At 35.4% G+C, this 20,642-nt stretch overlaps 1 protein-coding gene across 3 annotated transcripts in view; it reads right to left on the reverse strand.

Moving 5' to 3' along the window:
• The window catches only part of LOC113233135 (probable Ras GTPase-activating protein), a 191,124-nt gene that overhangs the window by 97,139 nt on the left and 73,343 nt on the right, over positions 1–20,642 (reverse strand). For 2 of the 3 annotated variants that reach the window (XM_026468135.1, XM_026468138.1), the window contains 2 exons: positions 17,542–17,568; positions 5,999–6,182 (listed from right to left, as the gene is read on the reverse strand). In XM_026468135.1, the coding sequence (XP_026323920.1) occupies positions 5,999–6,182; positions 17,542–17,568 (211 nt within the window). The remainder of the gene's footprint in view (positions 1–5,998; positions 6,183–17,541; positions 17,569–20,642) is intronic. The other variant, XM_026468136.1, reaches the window with a different exon arrangement.

A 20,642-nucleotide genomic window follows, 5' to 3' on the forward strand; every position in this document is an offset into this window, starting at 1 on the left:
CCTACTAACCCATTAAGTAGTGACAACAGTAAAATAGTAACTAAACTATCAGCGAGAGTCGCGCCGGAGCCACAGTCGTACGCCGTCGCCGATAGTGTCAGACACTGATATTCAAACATCGAACAGGACCGTCATGTTGCCATGTTGGTGTGTTATAATGATGAATCAGCCAGCAAAATTCTTTAGCGTAGTGCATTTTGAATAGAAAATGCATTGTACAGTCGCGCTGAATGTTGATGCGCTTTTGTTTGTTGTTTAGTTAAAGGTGTTTAGAGCCAATAGTAAATTAATTAACTGCCAATATTTATTCCTTGAACAATAGCTACTGAATGTAAAAATAGAAATATTTAAAAATAGAAAATGTAAATTTATCAGACAAGACATACTGGCTGGTAAATTTAGAGTCCAGACAGTTCGATCCAACTCCTTGCTACCACAACCTATAGAATGCAGGTGGGATTGTGCAGCGTACATGACTAACTAAATTACATGCACAGCTCAGTGTACCATAACAGCTAACTGTAAATATCATGAAACGGACATTTTAGACGGACAAACGGACGGATTGCCAAGTTTTATTTATACCTAAAACAATAACACACGTTTGGTAATAACCAACTCTCTCCATCAGGTCCTTTTTTTAAACAAAATTTACAGAGGCCTAATGCCACGGTACAATATATATTGTACCTAGACCTCGTGGGATCTCGTCGATTAGAAACATACTACGGAAGAACTTAAATTTATTACATGCCCTTAGAAGAATATCAACTGATAAAATAAGCAACACAAATTACATTATCAATTTTCCACTGATTCCATTATCTTTCGTTTATGACTAAACAAACTTTGTATTTGTTTGACCGCATCGATAAGTTTGTAGCGTCCTGTGTGTTGGTTACAAAACCCCTGCGTTTCATGAATGTTCAATAGCTCGTCTCGATTGGCTGGAACCACACCTTTTAAGTCGTTGCAAAAGGCGATGGCGCTTTCAACTTAATTGAAGTTTAAAATCAGTGGACAGCGTTTATTTACAGGAACAACCATATTTAGGTATCTGTAGCTGCTTTTCGATACACCATATTTGGTATGTAGGTGTAAATGTAGTTTATCAATCATTGTTTTACAAGTTTAGACATTCGCGCCTATGGCGGGTGTAATGCTATGTATAAAACGATAATGCCGGATTAGATGAACTAGGAATTTATTGTGGAGATATTTACAATGTGAGCTGATCGCAGACAGATGGAAGAAGACACTAGGAATAAAAAAGTGAATATGTAGTCAAGGTGAAAATAGTGATGTGCACTGCTAATAGTGCGTTGCCACACGCGCTTTGTTTTTTTTTCCGACTCTTTATTTTTGGAACTCACTTAAAATAACTACTCATTGCAAATTAAACTATTTCTGCGCATCTAAATTGTATATATTTGCTTTTTTCTAACAAACCACAGCTGACATCCGTGAACATTGGAAATGTGAAGAACCCGAAACGTTGTTTTGTTTGAAAAAACAAATAAATTTAGATCTGAAAGAAAATGCTTCATTTCCAATAGCGAAAACTTTAGAACTCAGTAACTATTTACTTACTTCAATAAATAATTAAAATAAGGTAGCGTACGTAAGGTAGGTAGTGTACCGTTAACATGTAGGTATATTAGGTTTTAAGAATAGAACACATATTTTATAGATCAATATAACAATGGCTACTAGTGTAGTCTTTCTTGGCAATTGGTGGGCTTTTCCTGTAGGTACTTCAAGTTGTAGGGACAGGAAAATCGAAACGATATTCGATCTACAAGGAAGTACATCAAGGAAACAAAACTATTACACGTGATATAGCTGTTTAGTTATTTATAAATACGCCTTTACCTATACAAATACCTAGGAAAAGAAAGTGTTTCTCGGATCTAAAATTTTTCAAATAAACCAAAACCAAAAAAGCTTTGTTAACAAAGCTACGGTAAAAAATACCCTTAAAAACGAAAAACAACAATCTGTAACAAGCACATAGAAAAATTCGTAAGGTCCGCTAGTTCGATCCCTGGATTAGTTGGCATAGCAGCTGGCACGTTTTTCTGGAAGACGTTTGTTCGAATCCAGCCGGATCGCAGTAATTTTTTCTAAGTGTTTTCTTCTTCTAAGTGTTCTCATCTTTGTATTGTATTATAATTATAACAAACTGGTGGAGCAATTTCCCAAAAATAATTGGATATAATGGTGGTCAAACATCATGACATTCAATAAACTTATAAGTTACAAATATTCACGATTCCGATCAGAAAAATTGTTTCATTTCCTATGAGTAACAATCGGGAAATCCTAAGTACACGATATATACCAAACATCATTCCAGACTTTCAACGTGTTCCGTTTAATTCGAATGACCATTTTTGTCCACGTCTACTTTCCACGGCGAGATTGTAGACAAACGTGTCTCTATAAAAACAGATTCAAGTAGTTTTCTAATATTGCCTTTTCTAACTTGTCATTAGATTGTAATGACCGAACATACATACCTATGTACACGAAATAACATTTTCAATACAGATGCGCAAATAACTGCAGCTCGTTGTTGTTTTGCGGAAAAGTACTTAAATAGGTTTAGAAAATTAAACCATAGACTCACTAAATTGGCATAAATAAATAAGTTTTATTTTATTTTATTTAGTGTCTCAACATTTTGTTTATAAAACAAAAATCTACAGGCTGAATGCATATCACTGCATTTTAAATTTTGATTTGTTATGAATAAACCTTTAATCTCATGCGTAACACGAATCGTCATTTTTAAATGGAGTAGGAGGGGGTTGATGCGAGGCGGTCACGTTACCCTTGAACATTTGCTTTTTTTTTAATTATTGCTGGCCATGGAAACAAAGTCCTTCAGCCGAAAACATAAACGTTTAATTATATTTCTGTAAATATGGCCACCACAAAGAGGATAGGCAATTTGAGGCGGTGTGCTTGGATTGACTCGGGATTCCTTAGAACGGGCCGATACGGGTATTTTAGTTCGAGATTCGTATAGTTTCGCGTTTTAATCTTCGATTAAGGCACAATAGCACTATCCTATTCCACTTTAAACTAGATTTCACAAAATAATTGAAAGTCAAAATAAAAACGACACTTTTCCCTCCAAAAGGCCCAGAGCGAATCTTGAACATTTGCAACACCTATGTGTTGCCAGCCTTTGAGAGCCCTATTTACTCGCTTTTTGAAGAACCCCGTGTCACATCACAAAGGAAACACTTCAAAAGGGAGCCCATTCCGGACTTTGCAGGTTCTCGGGTATTCGGGTATTTGTAATCACATTTTGATTTGCCCGATATTATGAAAATACCTTCGCCCGACATTTTGATTGAAACGCAAGTTGCAAATGGTTATTTCTTTTCACGGATATTTAGGGTGGAGTGTCACATTGTTATATTGTTTGCAATATCCTATTTTTGCCCTAGTAAAACATTATACCATTCCATTAAAAAAAATGCATTTATTGTAATTTTTAAAGGTCCTATCTGATCACCGTCTACAAATTTTCTGAAGTAAAACAAAAAGGGCTCAAAAAACTGGCAAAATAAATCTATTACAATTCATATATATTTACAAATTCATTTTCAACAAATCTTTTTATAATTTATGTAAAGTTGCCACGGAAATTTCTAGATAATCAGAGACAATTCAAGTTCATTTAGGACAATTTTTACAGTAGTGGTAAAGACGACCAATCACAATTTACAGACAGGACGTTCTAAATCAATTATTGAAATAAATCGACTTCAAAGAGCTCACCACACACAGCACAGCTGATTACTATTCAGGGCGAGCGGCGAGCGCTCTACGGGAACGGCGATGTGCGCCAAACGAGCCTTAACTTTCCCATTACGTCGCGCGCTTTTATGAGTCACGACAGCCATTAATTTCGTATGACAAATCAAAGGCATCGTCCTCAAAAAAACGGGGAATTACTTGCTATACGTTGATAACTACTGCAATATCAAGTAGTAATTTGAACTCCTATCCCTTTAGGCAATTACTCCGCGTTGCAAAAATGCAACTTTGTTTATAAAATCTGCTGTAAATTGCTTACATAGAAGTTTTCTAAGTGATCCAAACGTGTTCCAAGTCATGTTAAGATTGTTTAGATTTGTTTGTCAGCGCATTTATTATTTACTTCTCATGTAGCTCATGTAGCGTAAAGTACAATGTTTCAAAGGCGATGTTCTAAAACTATGATGGAACTCGAGAGTGACAACAAAAAATACTTAAAACTTCGGTACTAAATTAGAAATTCGTTTCGTCAGCCGAACCGGCAACGTCTGCTATTTCGGAGATGTCAATCGACCCCTTGTTTCGTCGACTTACAAAATATGCCAAGATGAGAGATCGTTGACTCCTTGATATTTCGATAATTTGACACAAAAAATCGGTATATTAATTTCCTTATGATAATGAAAATCGTAAAGTTAATGGAGACATAAATATTGTTCTGCGAGACCGTTCACATGAAGTAGCCAAAAATATCTATACTTACATAACCTATTGCATTAAATCCAAAAATACCCTTATTACTTAATTACATTATTTCATACCTTATTAAGAATGTTACACATACATTCGTGTCTCCAAGTTCTGTCACAAGAATACGTAGATAAAAGCCCTTTATAAATAATTGTTTTGCAAATGTCCAAGAGTGTTTATTTTGCACTCGTTGCCGTCTCACTCGGCAGTTCTGCATTCACATTCGTTGTACAGATAGATCGTCAAGTGTCTGCGCCAGAGGAAGCGAGTCACGCCAATTAAAACGAACGGCCCTAATTGTAACCATTTTAGCTCGATTGCGCCAGAGGGCGGCGTCGAGCCCTGCCCCTGTGTGTCAAATTGCAATACTGTTTGTTCTAACGGGTTACCCAACATAGCGTCTAAAAGCATGGAGTTAATCGTTACAAATACATTCGAATTTCGTAAGATCTGAGAATAGAGAACTGTTTATCCTCAGGTGAACGCTAACCAAATGATCAGGTGTTATAAATCTTATTCCTTCTCGTATCCACAGAATATTAACGTCAAGAGCACATTTGCGATAGCAACACGTAGTTCTTACTTAGTAAGACTGTGATTGGTTTTATTGTCAAAATAACCACAGTCAGTGGATATTTTTTATTTATTTACGTATATACGTATGAGTAAAAAATGCTCCGTTATTCTGAATCTGCAACTTCTAAACATCAATCATTAACAATCACTAATCTATGCATTGGCACTTAATTAACACTGGTTTCTAACTCAGAATTATTCAAAAAAGACCTTAACCGTAGATATTACAGTGGGACGATGTGATGATGCAACTAAGAGAAGTTAAACGTCAAAGTATGCAGGAGCATGAAACTCGAGACTAATCGATTGGTGCCGGGTGGGTGCGCGAGCGCGTCTGCAGCGTCATGGGGCGGGCAAAGGAAACAAGATTGTAATATATTATGAAGAGAACATTTCTCTTAAACAATTTTTCGACGCGTAAGCTGATGCTAGCTTACTGAACTATATATGGCTCTAACTAATAATGTTTAACAAGACAAGGTAGGTAGGTTGCGATATAAATTTACACATATATGTAGAGAGCTAATTAACGAGTAATTGCGCGAAATTGATTGTATGCTAATAGTTTGGTGTTTAAGCCAGCCATCAAAGCTGAAAAACCTATGATGTTTTGTTTTCGTGAATTATGCCAACATACGTCCTGTCAATTTATTTAAAATCTAAATCCGATTAAATGTTTCAATGAGCAGCAATTAACGTCTAGTCCCGCCATCTGCTATGTAATTTTGGAAGTATGATTACAACGCCACCTATTATTGGGTAGATATACTACTAACTATCTTAGCAAGCCAATTAATATCTTAGTAGTAATACTACTCGACCGTAGATGGCGCTCACAACCATATTATAACTTTTATAAGTATTAGATGGCGCTATACGCTGTAAAAATAATGTGTCGTACCTTGAACAGGGATAGCTCGTAAAGAAACGGCATCTTCTTCGATTTCATCTTCTGCCTCCTCTTCGGTGATGGAAGGTGGCGCCGCCCAGCACCGTAGTCGTACTCCTGCATTCCCCGCGTTTCCACCATCTAATCTCACTCTAGGAAGACTCCGAGTTGTGTACTCGCCGTTGTTATTGGCAACCTAGTAAATGAAAAATTCAAGTTAAATAAGAATTGTGTAAATACCCAGTACAACTCGGGCTTCAATAATGCGAAAAGATTCAAATGACCCAAACAGAAAAAACAAAAAACCCTTTTCGTCGCATGTGGCATCTGTCAAGATAATTTTTTGGCATTTTACGGCAGCTGTTGTTACTAAAATGCTGGTTACAGTTTCTTGGATAGAAGTTTGTGAACTAAGTAGATTTCTTGACGCAGTGCTCATGTGCACTGCATAAAATTTCGATAAGTTAGCAACAACACCATAGTTACCATATACACAAAACACTCGTCAATCCAACAAAGATGAATGGTATCAAGTCACTAATTACGTCACAAAGAGTAGATACAAACTATGCAACTCATAAAAATAAGTGACCAGTTCATTGATTGATAATATTGTGCTATAAGATCGCGATAGTTTGCGTGCACGAACACGGATAAACGACCCGCATTCATATCTTGGCGATTATAAATCGTTTGCTATCATTGAAAGATTCACTTTTGTTGACTAAGTTTTTTAATCGATTGGGTTAAAATTTTGGCAAAGTGATTGAATGAGTGAATAATTCTGATATCAGAATCCTACATGCGTTTACTACTAGGAGCTTTACTGCTACTAAAATACACACTTTTGAGTGACTTTAGTTAGTTGTATCTTACACAAATTTTAGCTCATAATTCAATTTTGCAACAGAATTTGTACCTACTATTAGAACATTCGTCTTCATAAGACTATCGCTTCAAGAGATCTACTAATAACCAGTAGACCTTAAAAGTGACTGCTTCCTTAATCGTTGCCGTTACCTTAATCTTAAAGAGCGAATTATCAATCAATCGTTATAATCGGCTCTATGATTTCAACTTCAATATGTTAATATAAAAACAGCTTACGAGTCGATGGGCTGGTTCCGTGGGAACCATTCGCCGCGTTGGCGCACCACAAGCATAAACAACACCTTATAGGGTACCTCTGGATGCTCAAGAACCCTTTTACATTGTCAGATGATGTTTGATATAAATCAATATCAATCAGCAACGTGAATCAATGAGAGATCTTTTCGATTGTGATTTGATAAAATGTTTCTTTGCTTTCTCAATGGATGATAGTTTAACTTAAGTTTAACTTAATAATAATAATCTACGACAGTTAAATCATTTCAAAAAGTTCACGTAATGCAGTCGAAGAAAAGACGTGTGAACTGCACCCCTTTTTTTAACAAATAGAGAGTATGATTGCTATCAACTCACTTTGGTATCAGATCTATTTATATCAGATCGCAGATAGTGACTTATCCATTCTAGAGCCATTTTTTCCAACATGACCAATACCTTTTACTTTTTCTTTGTATTTTTTTTTTGTAAACCTCCTTGTGGAAGAGTTCGTCTGGGAATGTACTGCCACCTTACCTATTTCTGCCGCCAAGCAGTAATATGAGTGTTACTGCGTTCCGGTTTGGAAGGGTAAGGGTGCTGGGGAAATTACAGGCACTTGGGACTTATCAACTAATGTGTCAAGACGACGGGTGCAGTGGCAGTGCCCCTAAGATCTTTGCGATTTAAAGCTCTGAGTGACACTGCATCTGTTATGGACAGGCGTGTCGCTTACCAGGGCCACAACTCATTCGCCCCGTTACTTAGGATCGTATTCCAGACCTATACTCAATACTCAAGTCAGGACTTGAGTATTGCAGTGGGCACTGAAAATCATACTCAAGTCTGCTCAAATCCTGACTTGAGTATTGAGTAGAGTTCTGGAATACGACCGTTAGTATCCTAAAAAAAACCAAGCCATTAGTTTCTTTGTGCTGCCATTGCATTTATTATTTATCATAAGCGTCACAGAACTATATATAAGGCTAACTCCCATGCTTCGCTATACAACTCGAGCCTCTCATAGTCTACGATAAATGCCAATATCAATCCTCACATGGTACTACAGAATCCTAAGCATTTAAGCACGTTAACGTCGGAATAACTGTACCGTGACGGAATATCGATATACATAACATATCAAGTACGATTACTCCAAGTCACATGATACTTAACATTCTATAATAGCCTTGTGACTCCTCTCAAATGCTACTCATATTATACTCAACAATCATGTTCATATCAATAATAGATGGATTATTATTGTAATACCTTTGCAACGTTCTATTTTAAATTGAGCACACTTTAAAACCATTTAAAGACGACCGTCAATGCCGAGGAAATGAATAATGTAGGCACAGGTTTCGGATTTTGGACCGGCTTATCGTAAATAGAACGGAAGACATCAACGGCGTCCATACCTCACCATAGTCAGTACAGAGTGCTAAAGAAACCGACTTCAAAAGTCATTCATCCACTAGCTTGCCACCCTTAGAGGTGGAATACTGTTTCCAACAAAAAAAGAATCAACAAAATCGGTTCACAAATGCTTAAAACTTATCGCGTAACATTCATACAAAAAAAAAACACACAGTCGAATTGAGAACCCCTCCGTTTTTTTGAAGTCGGTTCAAAATAACGAACCTAAGAGACTAGCTAATAGATTAGTTATTGAATTTCTTGTTCAATTTAATATTTATTACTCAAAGACATTATATAATGTACAAAGTACAGGATATATCTAATTAGAAAGTCGACATAATTCGCAACGAAACTTCCTTCTAACATATCGCTTCGCAACTCGAAATGATCTCGTAATAAGAGATATATGACTGTATAAACCACTATCTATTTTAATATCCATAAACCCGACAATATCTTCCGCGAGCTTTCGTAAGCTTTTATGAACGTAAAGGCATCAAGCATCTAATGTGCAATAAACAACGACGATGCTGTTGTACACAAATTGACTTCAAACGAGTCTATACAAATGTGACCTAATTACTTGTAACGTTTCCTGGTAGGAACCTAAAGACGGATAACACATGGGCATCAAAGATATACATAGCATAACTTTTTATGCATATTTAAACATAACGATAGACCAGCCAAATAAATATATTTATCGGATCTGTACTACATACCAAAGGGAGAAAGTTCATAAAATTACCATCTCCCACTTATATGTATATTATGGGAGCATAGAGCCTTAAATGGGCTTCAGTTGTTATATTAATAGAAGCCCAACAAGCAATTACGGGTGTGCATCATGAGTAATTGATACAAATGACACATTTGGAAGGATAATAGTAACACAAGTAACAAACAATACATTAGACATTAATAATCGCTTTATATAAACACACTATGAACATATATTATGGTGTGATACAAAAAGAAAGTTAGACTTCGCCTTGTTATGGTGATAAATTAGAGATATATAGAAAAACTAACAGGTATTTTTAGAAACTGCAGCGTAAACTTGTGCCGTTCGTAAACAAATAAAAATAAACAGTATGCTTACGACTTTAAATTCATTATGAAAAATATAACAATATTATAAAATGTATATTAAACGCAATAAGATCTTTCTTATTATGTAGGCAAACTTTATTTATTATAAGTAATTTCACATTGTCACCACGGTTAATTGTTCACGAGACATCTGCAGAATCGCTCAGCGAGTACGTTTTCGTATAGCGGTATATATAGAGAGTAATTTAAGATAAGACACTAGTTCGTTTATTTAGCTAAATAAACAGTTAAGATAAATTAAGGAATATACATGTATTATCGAGCCCCTGTTTTAACTTTGAACCATGTAATCTCCGTAGAGCTAGGCTGAAATTTATAAAACGAACTTTGACTTCGACTAAGCAAAAATGGCGAGTTAAGGAAGTTTTTCCTACAAAACGAACTTTGCCTAAATTCATCCCGTTCATGGACAGTAACGGGCATTTACCGTAAAATTAAATATCAGAATAAATTATAGTACGGAGTATCCCGTTTTGTTATATGGATCTCAAAAAACCAACTACGAGCTTTACAGAGCGATTTCCAAGTGCTTTTTGTGAATTTGCCGCTTACTGCTTTTCCATAGAGAAGTATCAACAACGTACTAACAAAATTCAATGATTTACATAAATTGATCGTTTTATATTGTATTAATATAAGCACTGCAGCAAGAAAAGTACTGATAGTTTTGTGTGCGATACTATATAAGTACAGTCCATGAAAGGGTAAGCAAGAAATTAAATTAAATTATGAGTTGGTTTTGTAAATATAGAAAACCCGCTTAGTTCGCCTAATCTCTCTTCTACTTATGATAATGGAGCCTTTGTTGCATGAAATTATTCGAAATATACATAATAAAAGGTTACAATGCAAGTGTCACATATAATTTGAGGTAGGCAAATAATTGATTAGTGTAACCTTATGCTACGTACTCGTATCATACACTAGACACCTAGGGGCTTCATTGCAGTATACTGATGTAATAGTATGTGATAGTATATTGATGTATGTCCGCCTAAGCTAGAACTTGAGAATATTCTAGGCTCATTAGGAGAACGGTAGTGCTACTCAACGGTAACGATCTTCAGCCTAATGTGCTACACAGTCAATATGCTCATTTGCACCCAGCAGCATCAACTAATGAACAAACATGACGGTGATTCAACGTAGAAGTAAACTAAAGTTGCAGTCTGGCAATACTTTAGATGCAGTCGATACGACCACATGCCGTTCGTACACTAGCTGCAGGTGAACTACGGTACGTACATACATATGACTACATCCTAAACTTCTCAACTAGATCCACCAAAAGATCTACTTAAACATCAGACTATTCAACTATATCTAATCCAGTAGCTAATTATAAAAATATATATATTATCGAGGAAGTAGTGCTGCTGTATATGTGTAAATTTTTTTTAGTAGCCTAATGAGTCCTACTGTTGGGCATCTCCTCTCTCTCTCGTCTCATCTCATCTCTCGACTTCCACAGTTCCCTGTTAGACGCAACGTTAGGTCAGTCTTCTACATATGCATCCAAGTCATCCCGCCATCTCCTTCTCGATCTGCCTCATTGATGCTAGCCGTTCCCACCCACCAAGTGGCTGTGTGAGCCCATCTCTGTCGATGCATGCAACAGACGTGTCCAGCCCACTCCCATTTCAACTTGGCAGTCCTTTTCCCAACATCGGGTATTCGGGACTTCGAGCGCAGAGTAGTTTTTTTTGTAACATCAAGTGACGTAGAAGTCGTGCGTCTGATGGTAAGCTACACGCCTGACCATGACAATAATACTGCCACTCAGAGCTTTAAATTGCAAAGATCTGAGGGGCACTGTCACTGCGCCCGTCACCCTGAGACGTAAGTTGACATGTCCCATGTGCCTGTAATTTGACTAGAACCCTTACCCTTCAAAACCGGAACACAGTAATGCTGACATTACTGCTTGGCGGCAGAAATAGGTAAGGTGGCAATACTAACCTGGACGAACTCTTTCACAAGGAGCTCTCCTGGTACTAAATATAGTGGCTTCTATCCATCCTCTTTACACCTAATGTGTTGCATTCCATCGTTTTATATATATATATCTCTCTAGGTATGTAGATATTTCTTTGTTACAACAGTTGACAGTGATTCATACCTAAAATTGAACAAAAAAAAATAAACGAGTTCTCGAAATTAGTGTTTCACGAGCGTTGACATCAGTTAATAATTTTAAATTAATGTATGACTGCTTTAATTTGGTCAAGGACTGCATCTAACATTTAATACGCTCACGTTCACACGACAATAATCTAATTAATGTGACACATTGGAAACATGTAAACGCAACTTAAAGAGATTGTTGTGCATTTTACTAATAGTGGTGGTCGCGTTCTCTATAAAAACTATAGGTTTATATATTTCTAACGAAAAGCTGCACTGTGTATGCCAGACTCAAAGTGGGTTTCTACCATAGATATAGGAGTTTCTACCTACAGTGCACGTAGATTTAAGATCTTATATCCCACTGCCGGCAGCGAAATTGCAATACCGGGGACATTTCCTTTAGTATTTACTTTTTATTTAGTATTGCAAATATCTTTAGACTACGGTAATCACATTCCATAAAGTGGAACGTCTGATTATTTCCCGGTTTTGTATACCAAACAAAATCCTATGATTCATCTTCAGCATCACCAACCCATCAATTTATATGTCCTACTGCTGGGCACGGGTCTACTCTCAGGCAAGGGTTTAGGCCATAGTCCACCACGCTGGCCCAATGCGGGTTGGGACTTCACACGTTTTCCGAGGGTTGTGAAACTTATTCCACGTGCAAGTTTCATCACGTTGTTTTCCGTCACCGAAAAGCTCATAACAAATTTCAAATTAAATTTCTCACATAAGTTCCGAGAAACACAAAAGTGCGAGCCAGGATTCGAACTCACGACTTCTTGGGAGGCGGTAGATTAAACCATTAGGCTACCTCGGCTTTAACAAATATCTTTAGGCTACGGCAATCACATTCCATCAGGTGGAACGTCAGAGTAATTATTTGCCGGTTTTGTATACCAAATAAAATCATGATTGAAAAATGATTATAAAATATAATACCTTCTCAAATGTTAAAAATATAAATGTAACTTGAAACTTAGGATTCAAGCACCTAGAGGACGCACTTGTATTAAGTAAGATCTTAATGTACATTACAAGGTGACGCAGGCAACAAAAAATGCCGGTTACAACAGTCTTACGAACTTTTAGTACTTTTTTTTATTTTAAGAGGTGAGGTGTAAGGGACCGTCACCACGTCCCGCAACCCGCGCGCTGACAATTGTTAGGAATAAAATAAGAACAGGCGGAGACGGAGATTTGACATAGATCTGTCGTCGTCAAGCACCCAATAGCGACTGACGGGGCAGCAGGTGGCGGCGCGGCGTGTCGTTAAACAGCTACCGCTGGGCAATTTTTATATTTTGGTATAAATGTGATGATATAGCAAAACAATTTTTCCCGCCTCTCCTCGGGGACTCGTCTTAAACGCCCTCTATTCTTAGGCATGTATTTAAATGAGCATTTTAAATTTGCAAAAGTAGTAGGAAAAAAATTTTTATTGATTGATCATTTTTCTCTGACAAATAAACTAAATTAAATCAATGGATATTTTAATCTGTTCTTAGCTACGCAAACAATGTTTGATTTGTATAGATTAACTTTGATAGTTTTATGTTGGGCCTCAAAACTAAAAGAAATAATATTATATAAAAGCATTAAAAATAAAATTTAGATACTTATTTTTAATACTAAGTAAATGTTGATTATATTTATATACTAATATTATATTCATTATAATCATTGACTTACAAATAAATGGACGACGGGTCTAATACAAAAACCACGAAAAAAATGTCCCAAGTCAACCTATTCGAAATTTAAATTGTTATGTCATCGCAGTATCGCGCTGTCCGTAGAACAAATGAAGACTAAAGCGGAGTGTCGCGCTCTGTATACGATTTTAGCGCCTTACAAGTGCGGACACTTTTTAGCGCGGACCCGACGTCCATATAATTGTAAGTCAATGATTATAATATAATTTGTCCTGAAATCATGTTATAAATGTCATCAACCAAAAAAGACCGATAATAAAAAGAGACAAATATTATTTATGAATACCAAATATTAATTTAGTAAGCTTATACATAATGATAGTGTTACCTTGAATGCAGTTCATTTATAATTTATCCGTAGACCAACTAATATAGATGGAACAATTAATATACATGTATATCAAACATTAAAACAAAAAATCGTTTATTTAAAAAGTGCACATCTACAACAGGTCAATTACATCTCAGATGATCAAATAATATTATCCCTAACTTTGAATTAAAAGCTTCAATTGTAACTTATAAACAAATTCAAATTCAAATATATTTATTCGCCAACATTGTTCACAGTAGATACATTGAAATACATGGTGATAAATAAATGTATGGTGACCCTCTATGCTGCGCCTTAAGGCGTACGAACTCTAAATAAGTAAATGAGTATGGAACATAAGAATTATAATATTAGTATGTATTATGTACAATATGACACCACTAATTATATTCATTACGTTGTGAATACACAAATAAATATTATGATTGTACAAACTAAAAATATTTTGATTAAAACAGTAATTAAAAATATCAAATTACTTATTACGATTCAAATACTCATCAATAGAGTAAAATGGTTCATTAACAAAGTATTCAAATAAATTTATTTTACAACAAACTATTTTCGAATTCAAACGTTAGTGTGTACAAAAGTGTTTCTTTCGCGTCTGTACAGGCGTTACCGATCACAAACTTAAGTCACCAATGACTGTACACCTGCGTGTACTAACATGGTCAATCTGGCTCAGCAGAGTACCGTTACAAAATGTGTTTACTAACGTTAGATTAAAATAGGAAAATGTTTACGAATACCTCTTGTTCTAGATATGTAAACACATTGAATCCATTTCGATAAACATGTGTTTGCAATATTCGTAATTATTGTCATTGGACTGTGTCGAAATATGTATGTGGTTTGAAGGTAGTATAACGTATAATTCAACCAACTTCATAACTTTCCCAAGAAGGTAAATGCCATTGTATACGGAACTCCATGAAAATTTTTCACGATACCAAGTGACACTGCGCCTGTCACCTTGAACACAAGTTGACGAGTCTCATGTGCCTGTCATTTCATCAGAGCCCTTGCCTTCCAATTCCGGAACGCAATGCTGTAATTACTGCTTGGCGGCAGAATTGGGTGGGTAATTTCAGTTAAGTTTTTTGTACTCAATTTCGGTGACAATTACTTTTTATTTAAATATTTATAGAATATATTATTTAAATTCGAGTGTGGTAACCTGAAATATTCTTTAATATTTCACGATGATATATTATAGTACTTACTTACTTGGTGTAACGGGCAGGTGTCCGAAACTCGTCGTCAAGGCGCCTATTTTGCGTGTATATTCGAGTAATTAAATAGTAAAATTGTCACCAAAACTGAGCACAAAAAATATGCCTGAAAATTACTGAGGTGGCAGTACTTCCCTGGACGAACTCGTTCACAAAAAGCTCTACTGCTACTAATTTCAGAATTCAGAAAGACACGGACTACAAAGCCCCAAAAGCTTTCTCATATTTCGTTTACACAACTCTACTTACCTCATTAATTATAGAAATTAAAATAGTTTACTCCTATTGCAAAGAAAAGAACCAAAGTCTAGTAGAATTCATTCTTGCCCTAAACATATTTGAAGACTTACTAGATATCCCGCTAAGCATTTTCTGGCAACATTTTGTTGTTTTATTTCAGATGGCCTTATACTGTCAGAGATCATCGGATCACTATCCGTAGCGCTAGAGCTACATAGTACTGCTAAAGTACAATTTAAAGATACCCGTTTCGGGTTTCTAGTTAGTACGTATCTAGAGTGTGGTGATGGAATTTTATTTTACTGCCTACCTTTAACGGGATCAGATTGGTCTTATCCCGTTTACTATGACCAGTTAACTATCATGTTGACTCTCACATAAAATACGATAAACTGCTAAAGCTAAAAGTTTTTGATTTGTATCTTCGATTTTTTCAAACGTCTCTCGTTATTATGAGACGTATAAATAGATAATGACTTGATGAGATTTTATGTACGAGTATAAGTTTCTTTTAAGTATATATTATTTTTATATAATTTTGCACCTACACCTGTGCCCGTATCATGGCCATATATATATGTATATCATATGCAATGTGTGACAAACCTCCCCGTGACTTATTTATTTCAATTGATAAAGCTATGTTATCATTATTAATTTTTGTTATTGCGGATATTGAACCGGTAAGATACCGCACTAAATTCATTCATTCTTTTGCTCGTTTGGGAAAATCGCCGCGAAAACGACGAAACAAAAAATTCTGTAATTTCAGTTTTTACATATTTTATATTACATTAGTTATTAAATAATAAATGTATTTCCAATTTCTCTAATTACATGTAATAAACTGTATTAAGAATGTTCTCCTCATCTTTTTCCAACAATTTATTTAAATATCAATTTGTTGGTTTTTATTATTTATTTTCATTTCGTTTGTCCCGCTCAATTTCTACGTTGTATTTATATAATTGCTGTGCAGAACTGTCAAAATGTTTTAAAATCAATTGTAACCTTGCGGCCATGTTTGGCACTGTGATATTCTTTTGCAGCCATTGGTCGATGCGACAAAAATGTGACGTCACGGTGCTCGCCATGATTGCTATTGTGATACATTTTTAAAATGGCGGTTTTATCACTCTAATTTGACAGCTAAATGTGGATATAATAGCTTTATCGCGGCGGCATAGTAAGGGGATTGTACTCCTTTATGCAGATAAATTATGATTACGATAATTTTTTTCTAAGATTTTCACCACTGCCTGACAACAATACATTCTATTCTATTGAGAGCAATGTCGAAACGCGTTTTTATGTGTAATATATCCAAGCTAATATTAATTATATCTCAATATTATGGCAGTCTAGGAACGTACACACGCGCAGAGTTCCATAACCTTTAACGCATAATAAATGAGGAAACGAAACGCTTCCAACATTTCTAAGCTTAGCACATTTCATTGCTTTATTATTAAGACTAAAATAAACTGCGTACTTTCATTTAAATATGTAACCTAGAGGCCATTGTGTACTGCGATCGTAATCTTCCAGACCCATAAAGTTCGTAACAAACACCAATGGCGGTTGAAATATCATCGGCTCACAATTATTTAGAACGATCAGAGAGATAAATTTAATTAGTCAATACCTACTCTCGACACTGTCTATATTGGTTTATTGCGGCACTCGCAAAAAGGTTAAAAACATTCACTTAAAATCGCCCTTTTTGAGACTCCAAGCCAAACCATTGGAGTTAATATCGAGAGTTTTCGGAATCCGAAGTAAACGCTAGACTGTATATCAGAAAAATATTTCTTTTGTTTAATTACACTTGGAAATCATCGCTTTTGAATATAGTAAAACATAAAATGGGAACCACTGCTTTAAATTCACTAATGGTTTGGTACTCAAGTTTGCCGTGGTCGAGTGCGCCCATGGCCTCTGTTCGCGCCATGACATCATCCAGCAAATGTGCTGCTATTTACACCACCATAACCAACTTTTAAGAATCGGAAGCAAACTGTCATTTGTTTATGGGTTTAAAATTTTATTTGCTGCATGTTTGCTGCACATTTCCGGCGCGTTTCGAAGATGGATTTATTACTTGTTAAACTTTAAACATTTAGTTAAACAAAAGTACTTGCAAATGTTAGGTGACTAAAATAAAAATTAAAAATACAAACGTAGTTACCTTGTGAAATAGAATATCTACAATTTAGTGATGTAATGAAATCATGAATGAAATACGATGAATTTAGCGACAATACACACACGTCTTACCTTATCCACATAGAATCCAGGAAAAGACTATCCGGTTGCGTGTAACAATACAAAAAAAACATTAATATAAAAGTACAGGAATAAAACATCTAAACAATCGGGTATAAACAAACTGAGAACAAAGCATTGTACAACTCATTGTTAGAATTATACCACCCCCTTTCTTTACTTTATAATTCAAAGTTTAAATGACTAAAAAATTAAGTAACTTTTACGTAGAAATAATCAAATTATTTGACGTTATCTACGTCAACAAGAAACCACACAAAAAGCGTAATCACATAGAATCTCAGGAAGCATTCCATACATTAAGGAAGACATGTGTTTTAGGGACGTAACATGTGAACTTACATCTTTTCATTATGTGAATATCATTACGTCTGTCAACAAGACTATAGACTTTTAAAAAAACCATGGACCGAGATTATAAGACCAGGTAATTCCGTTCAAACATCTTCGTGAGAAGCGGAACCCAACAGTTCGTCTTTCCGCTCTCATTGTTCAAGACGTCCTGTCTCTGATTAAATGTGTCACTTTATTAGGACATATGAGTGTTTTAACCACGGGATACAAGGGTTACGTTTGATGTAGTGGTACTGGTTTAGATTTAGGTACCAACAATGATTACAACATAAAATGCGCGTATGGATAATGAATGCATCGTGCTTTTTTAATCTAGTGGGAACATTGACCCCTCATCGAATCGAACGTGCGCGTACAAATGTCTGATGCGTTGTAAATTTTCTCCTAATCATAGGTTATTACAAGAGAGAGTATCCATTACGGAATTTATGGGTACTTAAGATGATGACATTGTAGACAGATTTTCGCTCAAGATGCGTGTACAAATTTTATTACTAAAGTTTATTTACAAGCATAAAGAAAGGGCACATAATATCACTGTATAATAAATGAAGTAGTATTTATGGCTATTCGTCTTAATCTGTGGAGCGAATAAACCGTGTTGCGCGTTATGTTAATTTTGATTTAGAGTGCAGGCGATGGCGGCGGCGCTGCGCCCGCCGTATGCGTGGGCACATCGCGTGTGTTTTGTTTGTGGGCTGGGTGCAACAAAAAGCATGGCACTTTTTAAAATAAACAGCCGTCAATACGATGACGAAAATAGATATGACTCATGGATTTAAATAATTTCAATTATTGGTCTACCCACGTTCAATACAATTATAAAACAAAATGTGGTTTTAAGACGTGGGACCAAGTTCTGAGAACAAGAACAATACGATTCGTATTCGACTAATATCGGAATTGAGCCAGAGAACGGTGACCGTATAGTTATACAATGTAATGTAACATCTCACTTAATTTGTAAGAATTATCATAATGATCATAATCAACCCAAAACAACGCGGCGCAAACGCATTGAACGCTGGGCGCGCACGCATGCACTCAAGACTTTCACTCATAAGAGGGTTGCCAACTTCCTACAATCAATTTTAACATTGTCTATAAATGTATTCCTTCAAATTGTTTGCTAAATGGACCAAAATTTGGTATGCAATTTGAAGAAAGGCGAACGGCACATGCGCTTCAAAAACAAATTTTTGAGTTTCTGGTTTGATTATGAAAAAATCCAAACCGCAACGTTACTGCATACTGATTAACAACAACTGGCAACTAACATTACAGGGAATAAGTATAACAACATTTGCGAAAAGAGAATCTTTCAATATTTTTTCATTATTTTTAATTCAATATCAACCCTACTGGGGATCTAAAAATATAATCCGGAATTAGTTCCCTTCTTAAAGCATTCAGGAAGTTACAAGTACGGGAGCACACCATACCACATCAAATAAATTCAATAGCTTTAGCACTTAATAGCTTTATAAAGTCATATTAAAAAAAAAACGTGCAGTAGGGTTGTAATTCTCAGCAAAAAAATTGCAATCGAAAGCCAAATAAGAAAATCCAATCATGATCAACAAAGCAGAACCAAACGAAATTCCAATTTGTTTTTCGAAACTAACGAATCGTCATTACGTGCAACACTCAAAATGGAATAAAACTATAGAGACAATAATCATTACCTATGTTTTTATTTATCGCCCGCACTGTAAGCTAATGAATGAAATAATAAATCAAGCGGAACGAAAGAATTCGTTTAAAATATTACTGATGTATCAAGAGTATATGGAGTGTTCCACAAATACACATATTTTCGTTAGCCACGCCCTATTGACATCAAACTTAGTAATTACCACGTCCACTTTTGACTAGCTTGATTACAGAACAATAAAAAAATAGTTCTACATTCTTGAAAACATTTTTTACAAGCTAATGCCAATTTAATGTGAAAGACACTATCCGTAACAGCTGCCAATTAAAAGGAAAAAAAATACGATGTTTGAGGGCAATCGACTTTGTCCGTTAGTTGATGTATTGGAACACATTATACGATGTATCTGGAACTGGATGTAGCAATAAGCAATAAAACATGTTTGTAAGGATTATTTCATTCCATTCCGATTAATCAACAATATGTCGTAAAAGTAAAGCTACTATACTACTATTTTATTGAAAATTGCACCTTTTAGACATTTTTAAGTCATTTCATATTAAAGTAGAAGTGGCTTAAAATTTCCATTCGTTTCCACTCTCATTGAATAACAATAAAAATATTTTTAGAATTCTATAAAAATGCTTTGTACAGTAACGGAAATAATTATTAATACAAAGATCGAACATCCTTCGATCCGGCTGGATTCGAACCAGCGTCTTCAGCACACAGTGCCTGACACTCCCCAAACTGAGCTACAAAACAAATTAGCATATGTTATAAATTTTTCTATGTGCTTGTTGCAAATCTTTATTTAATAATTATAACAAACTAGTGGAATAATTTCACAAGAAAAAATTTCAAAATGAGAGTTAAAAAGCACTATTTATCGACTGTTCCATCCATATTGTACGTATTATAGTACGAAATATGTACGTGTGGCGCACTATAAGTTTCAAGAATGAATAAGAAAAAAATACTATAAATGGTCAGAAATGAATTTATTGTTTCTCAAAATATTCTCCGTTAGCGTTAATGCACTTTTCCATACGAATGAACCAATTTTGAAAACATTTATGCCACT

The sequence above is a fragment of the Hyposmocoma kahamanoa genome, unplaced genomic scaffold (genome assembly GCF_003589595.1).
Source record: "Hyposmocoma kahamanoa isolate Upper Pololo Valley unplaced genomic scaffold, ASM358959v1 78, whole genome shotgun sequence".
Taxonomy (NCBI): Eukaryota; Metazoa; Arthropoda; class Insecta; order Lepidoptera; family Cosmopterigidae; genus Hyposmocoma; species Hyposmocoma kahamanoa.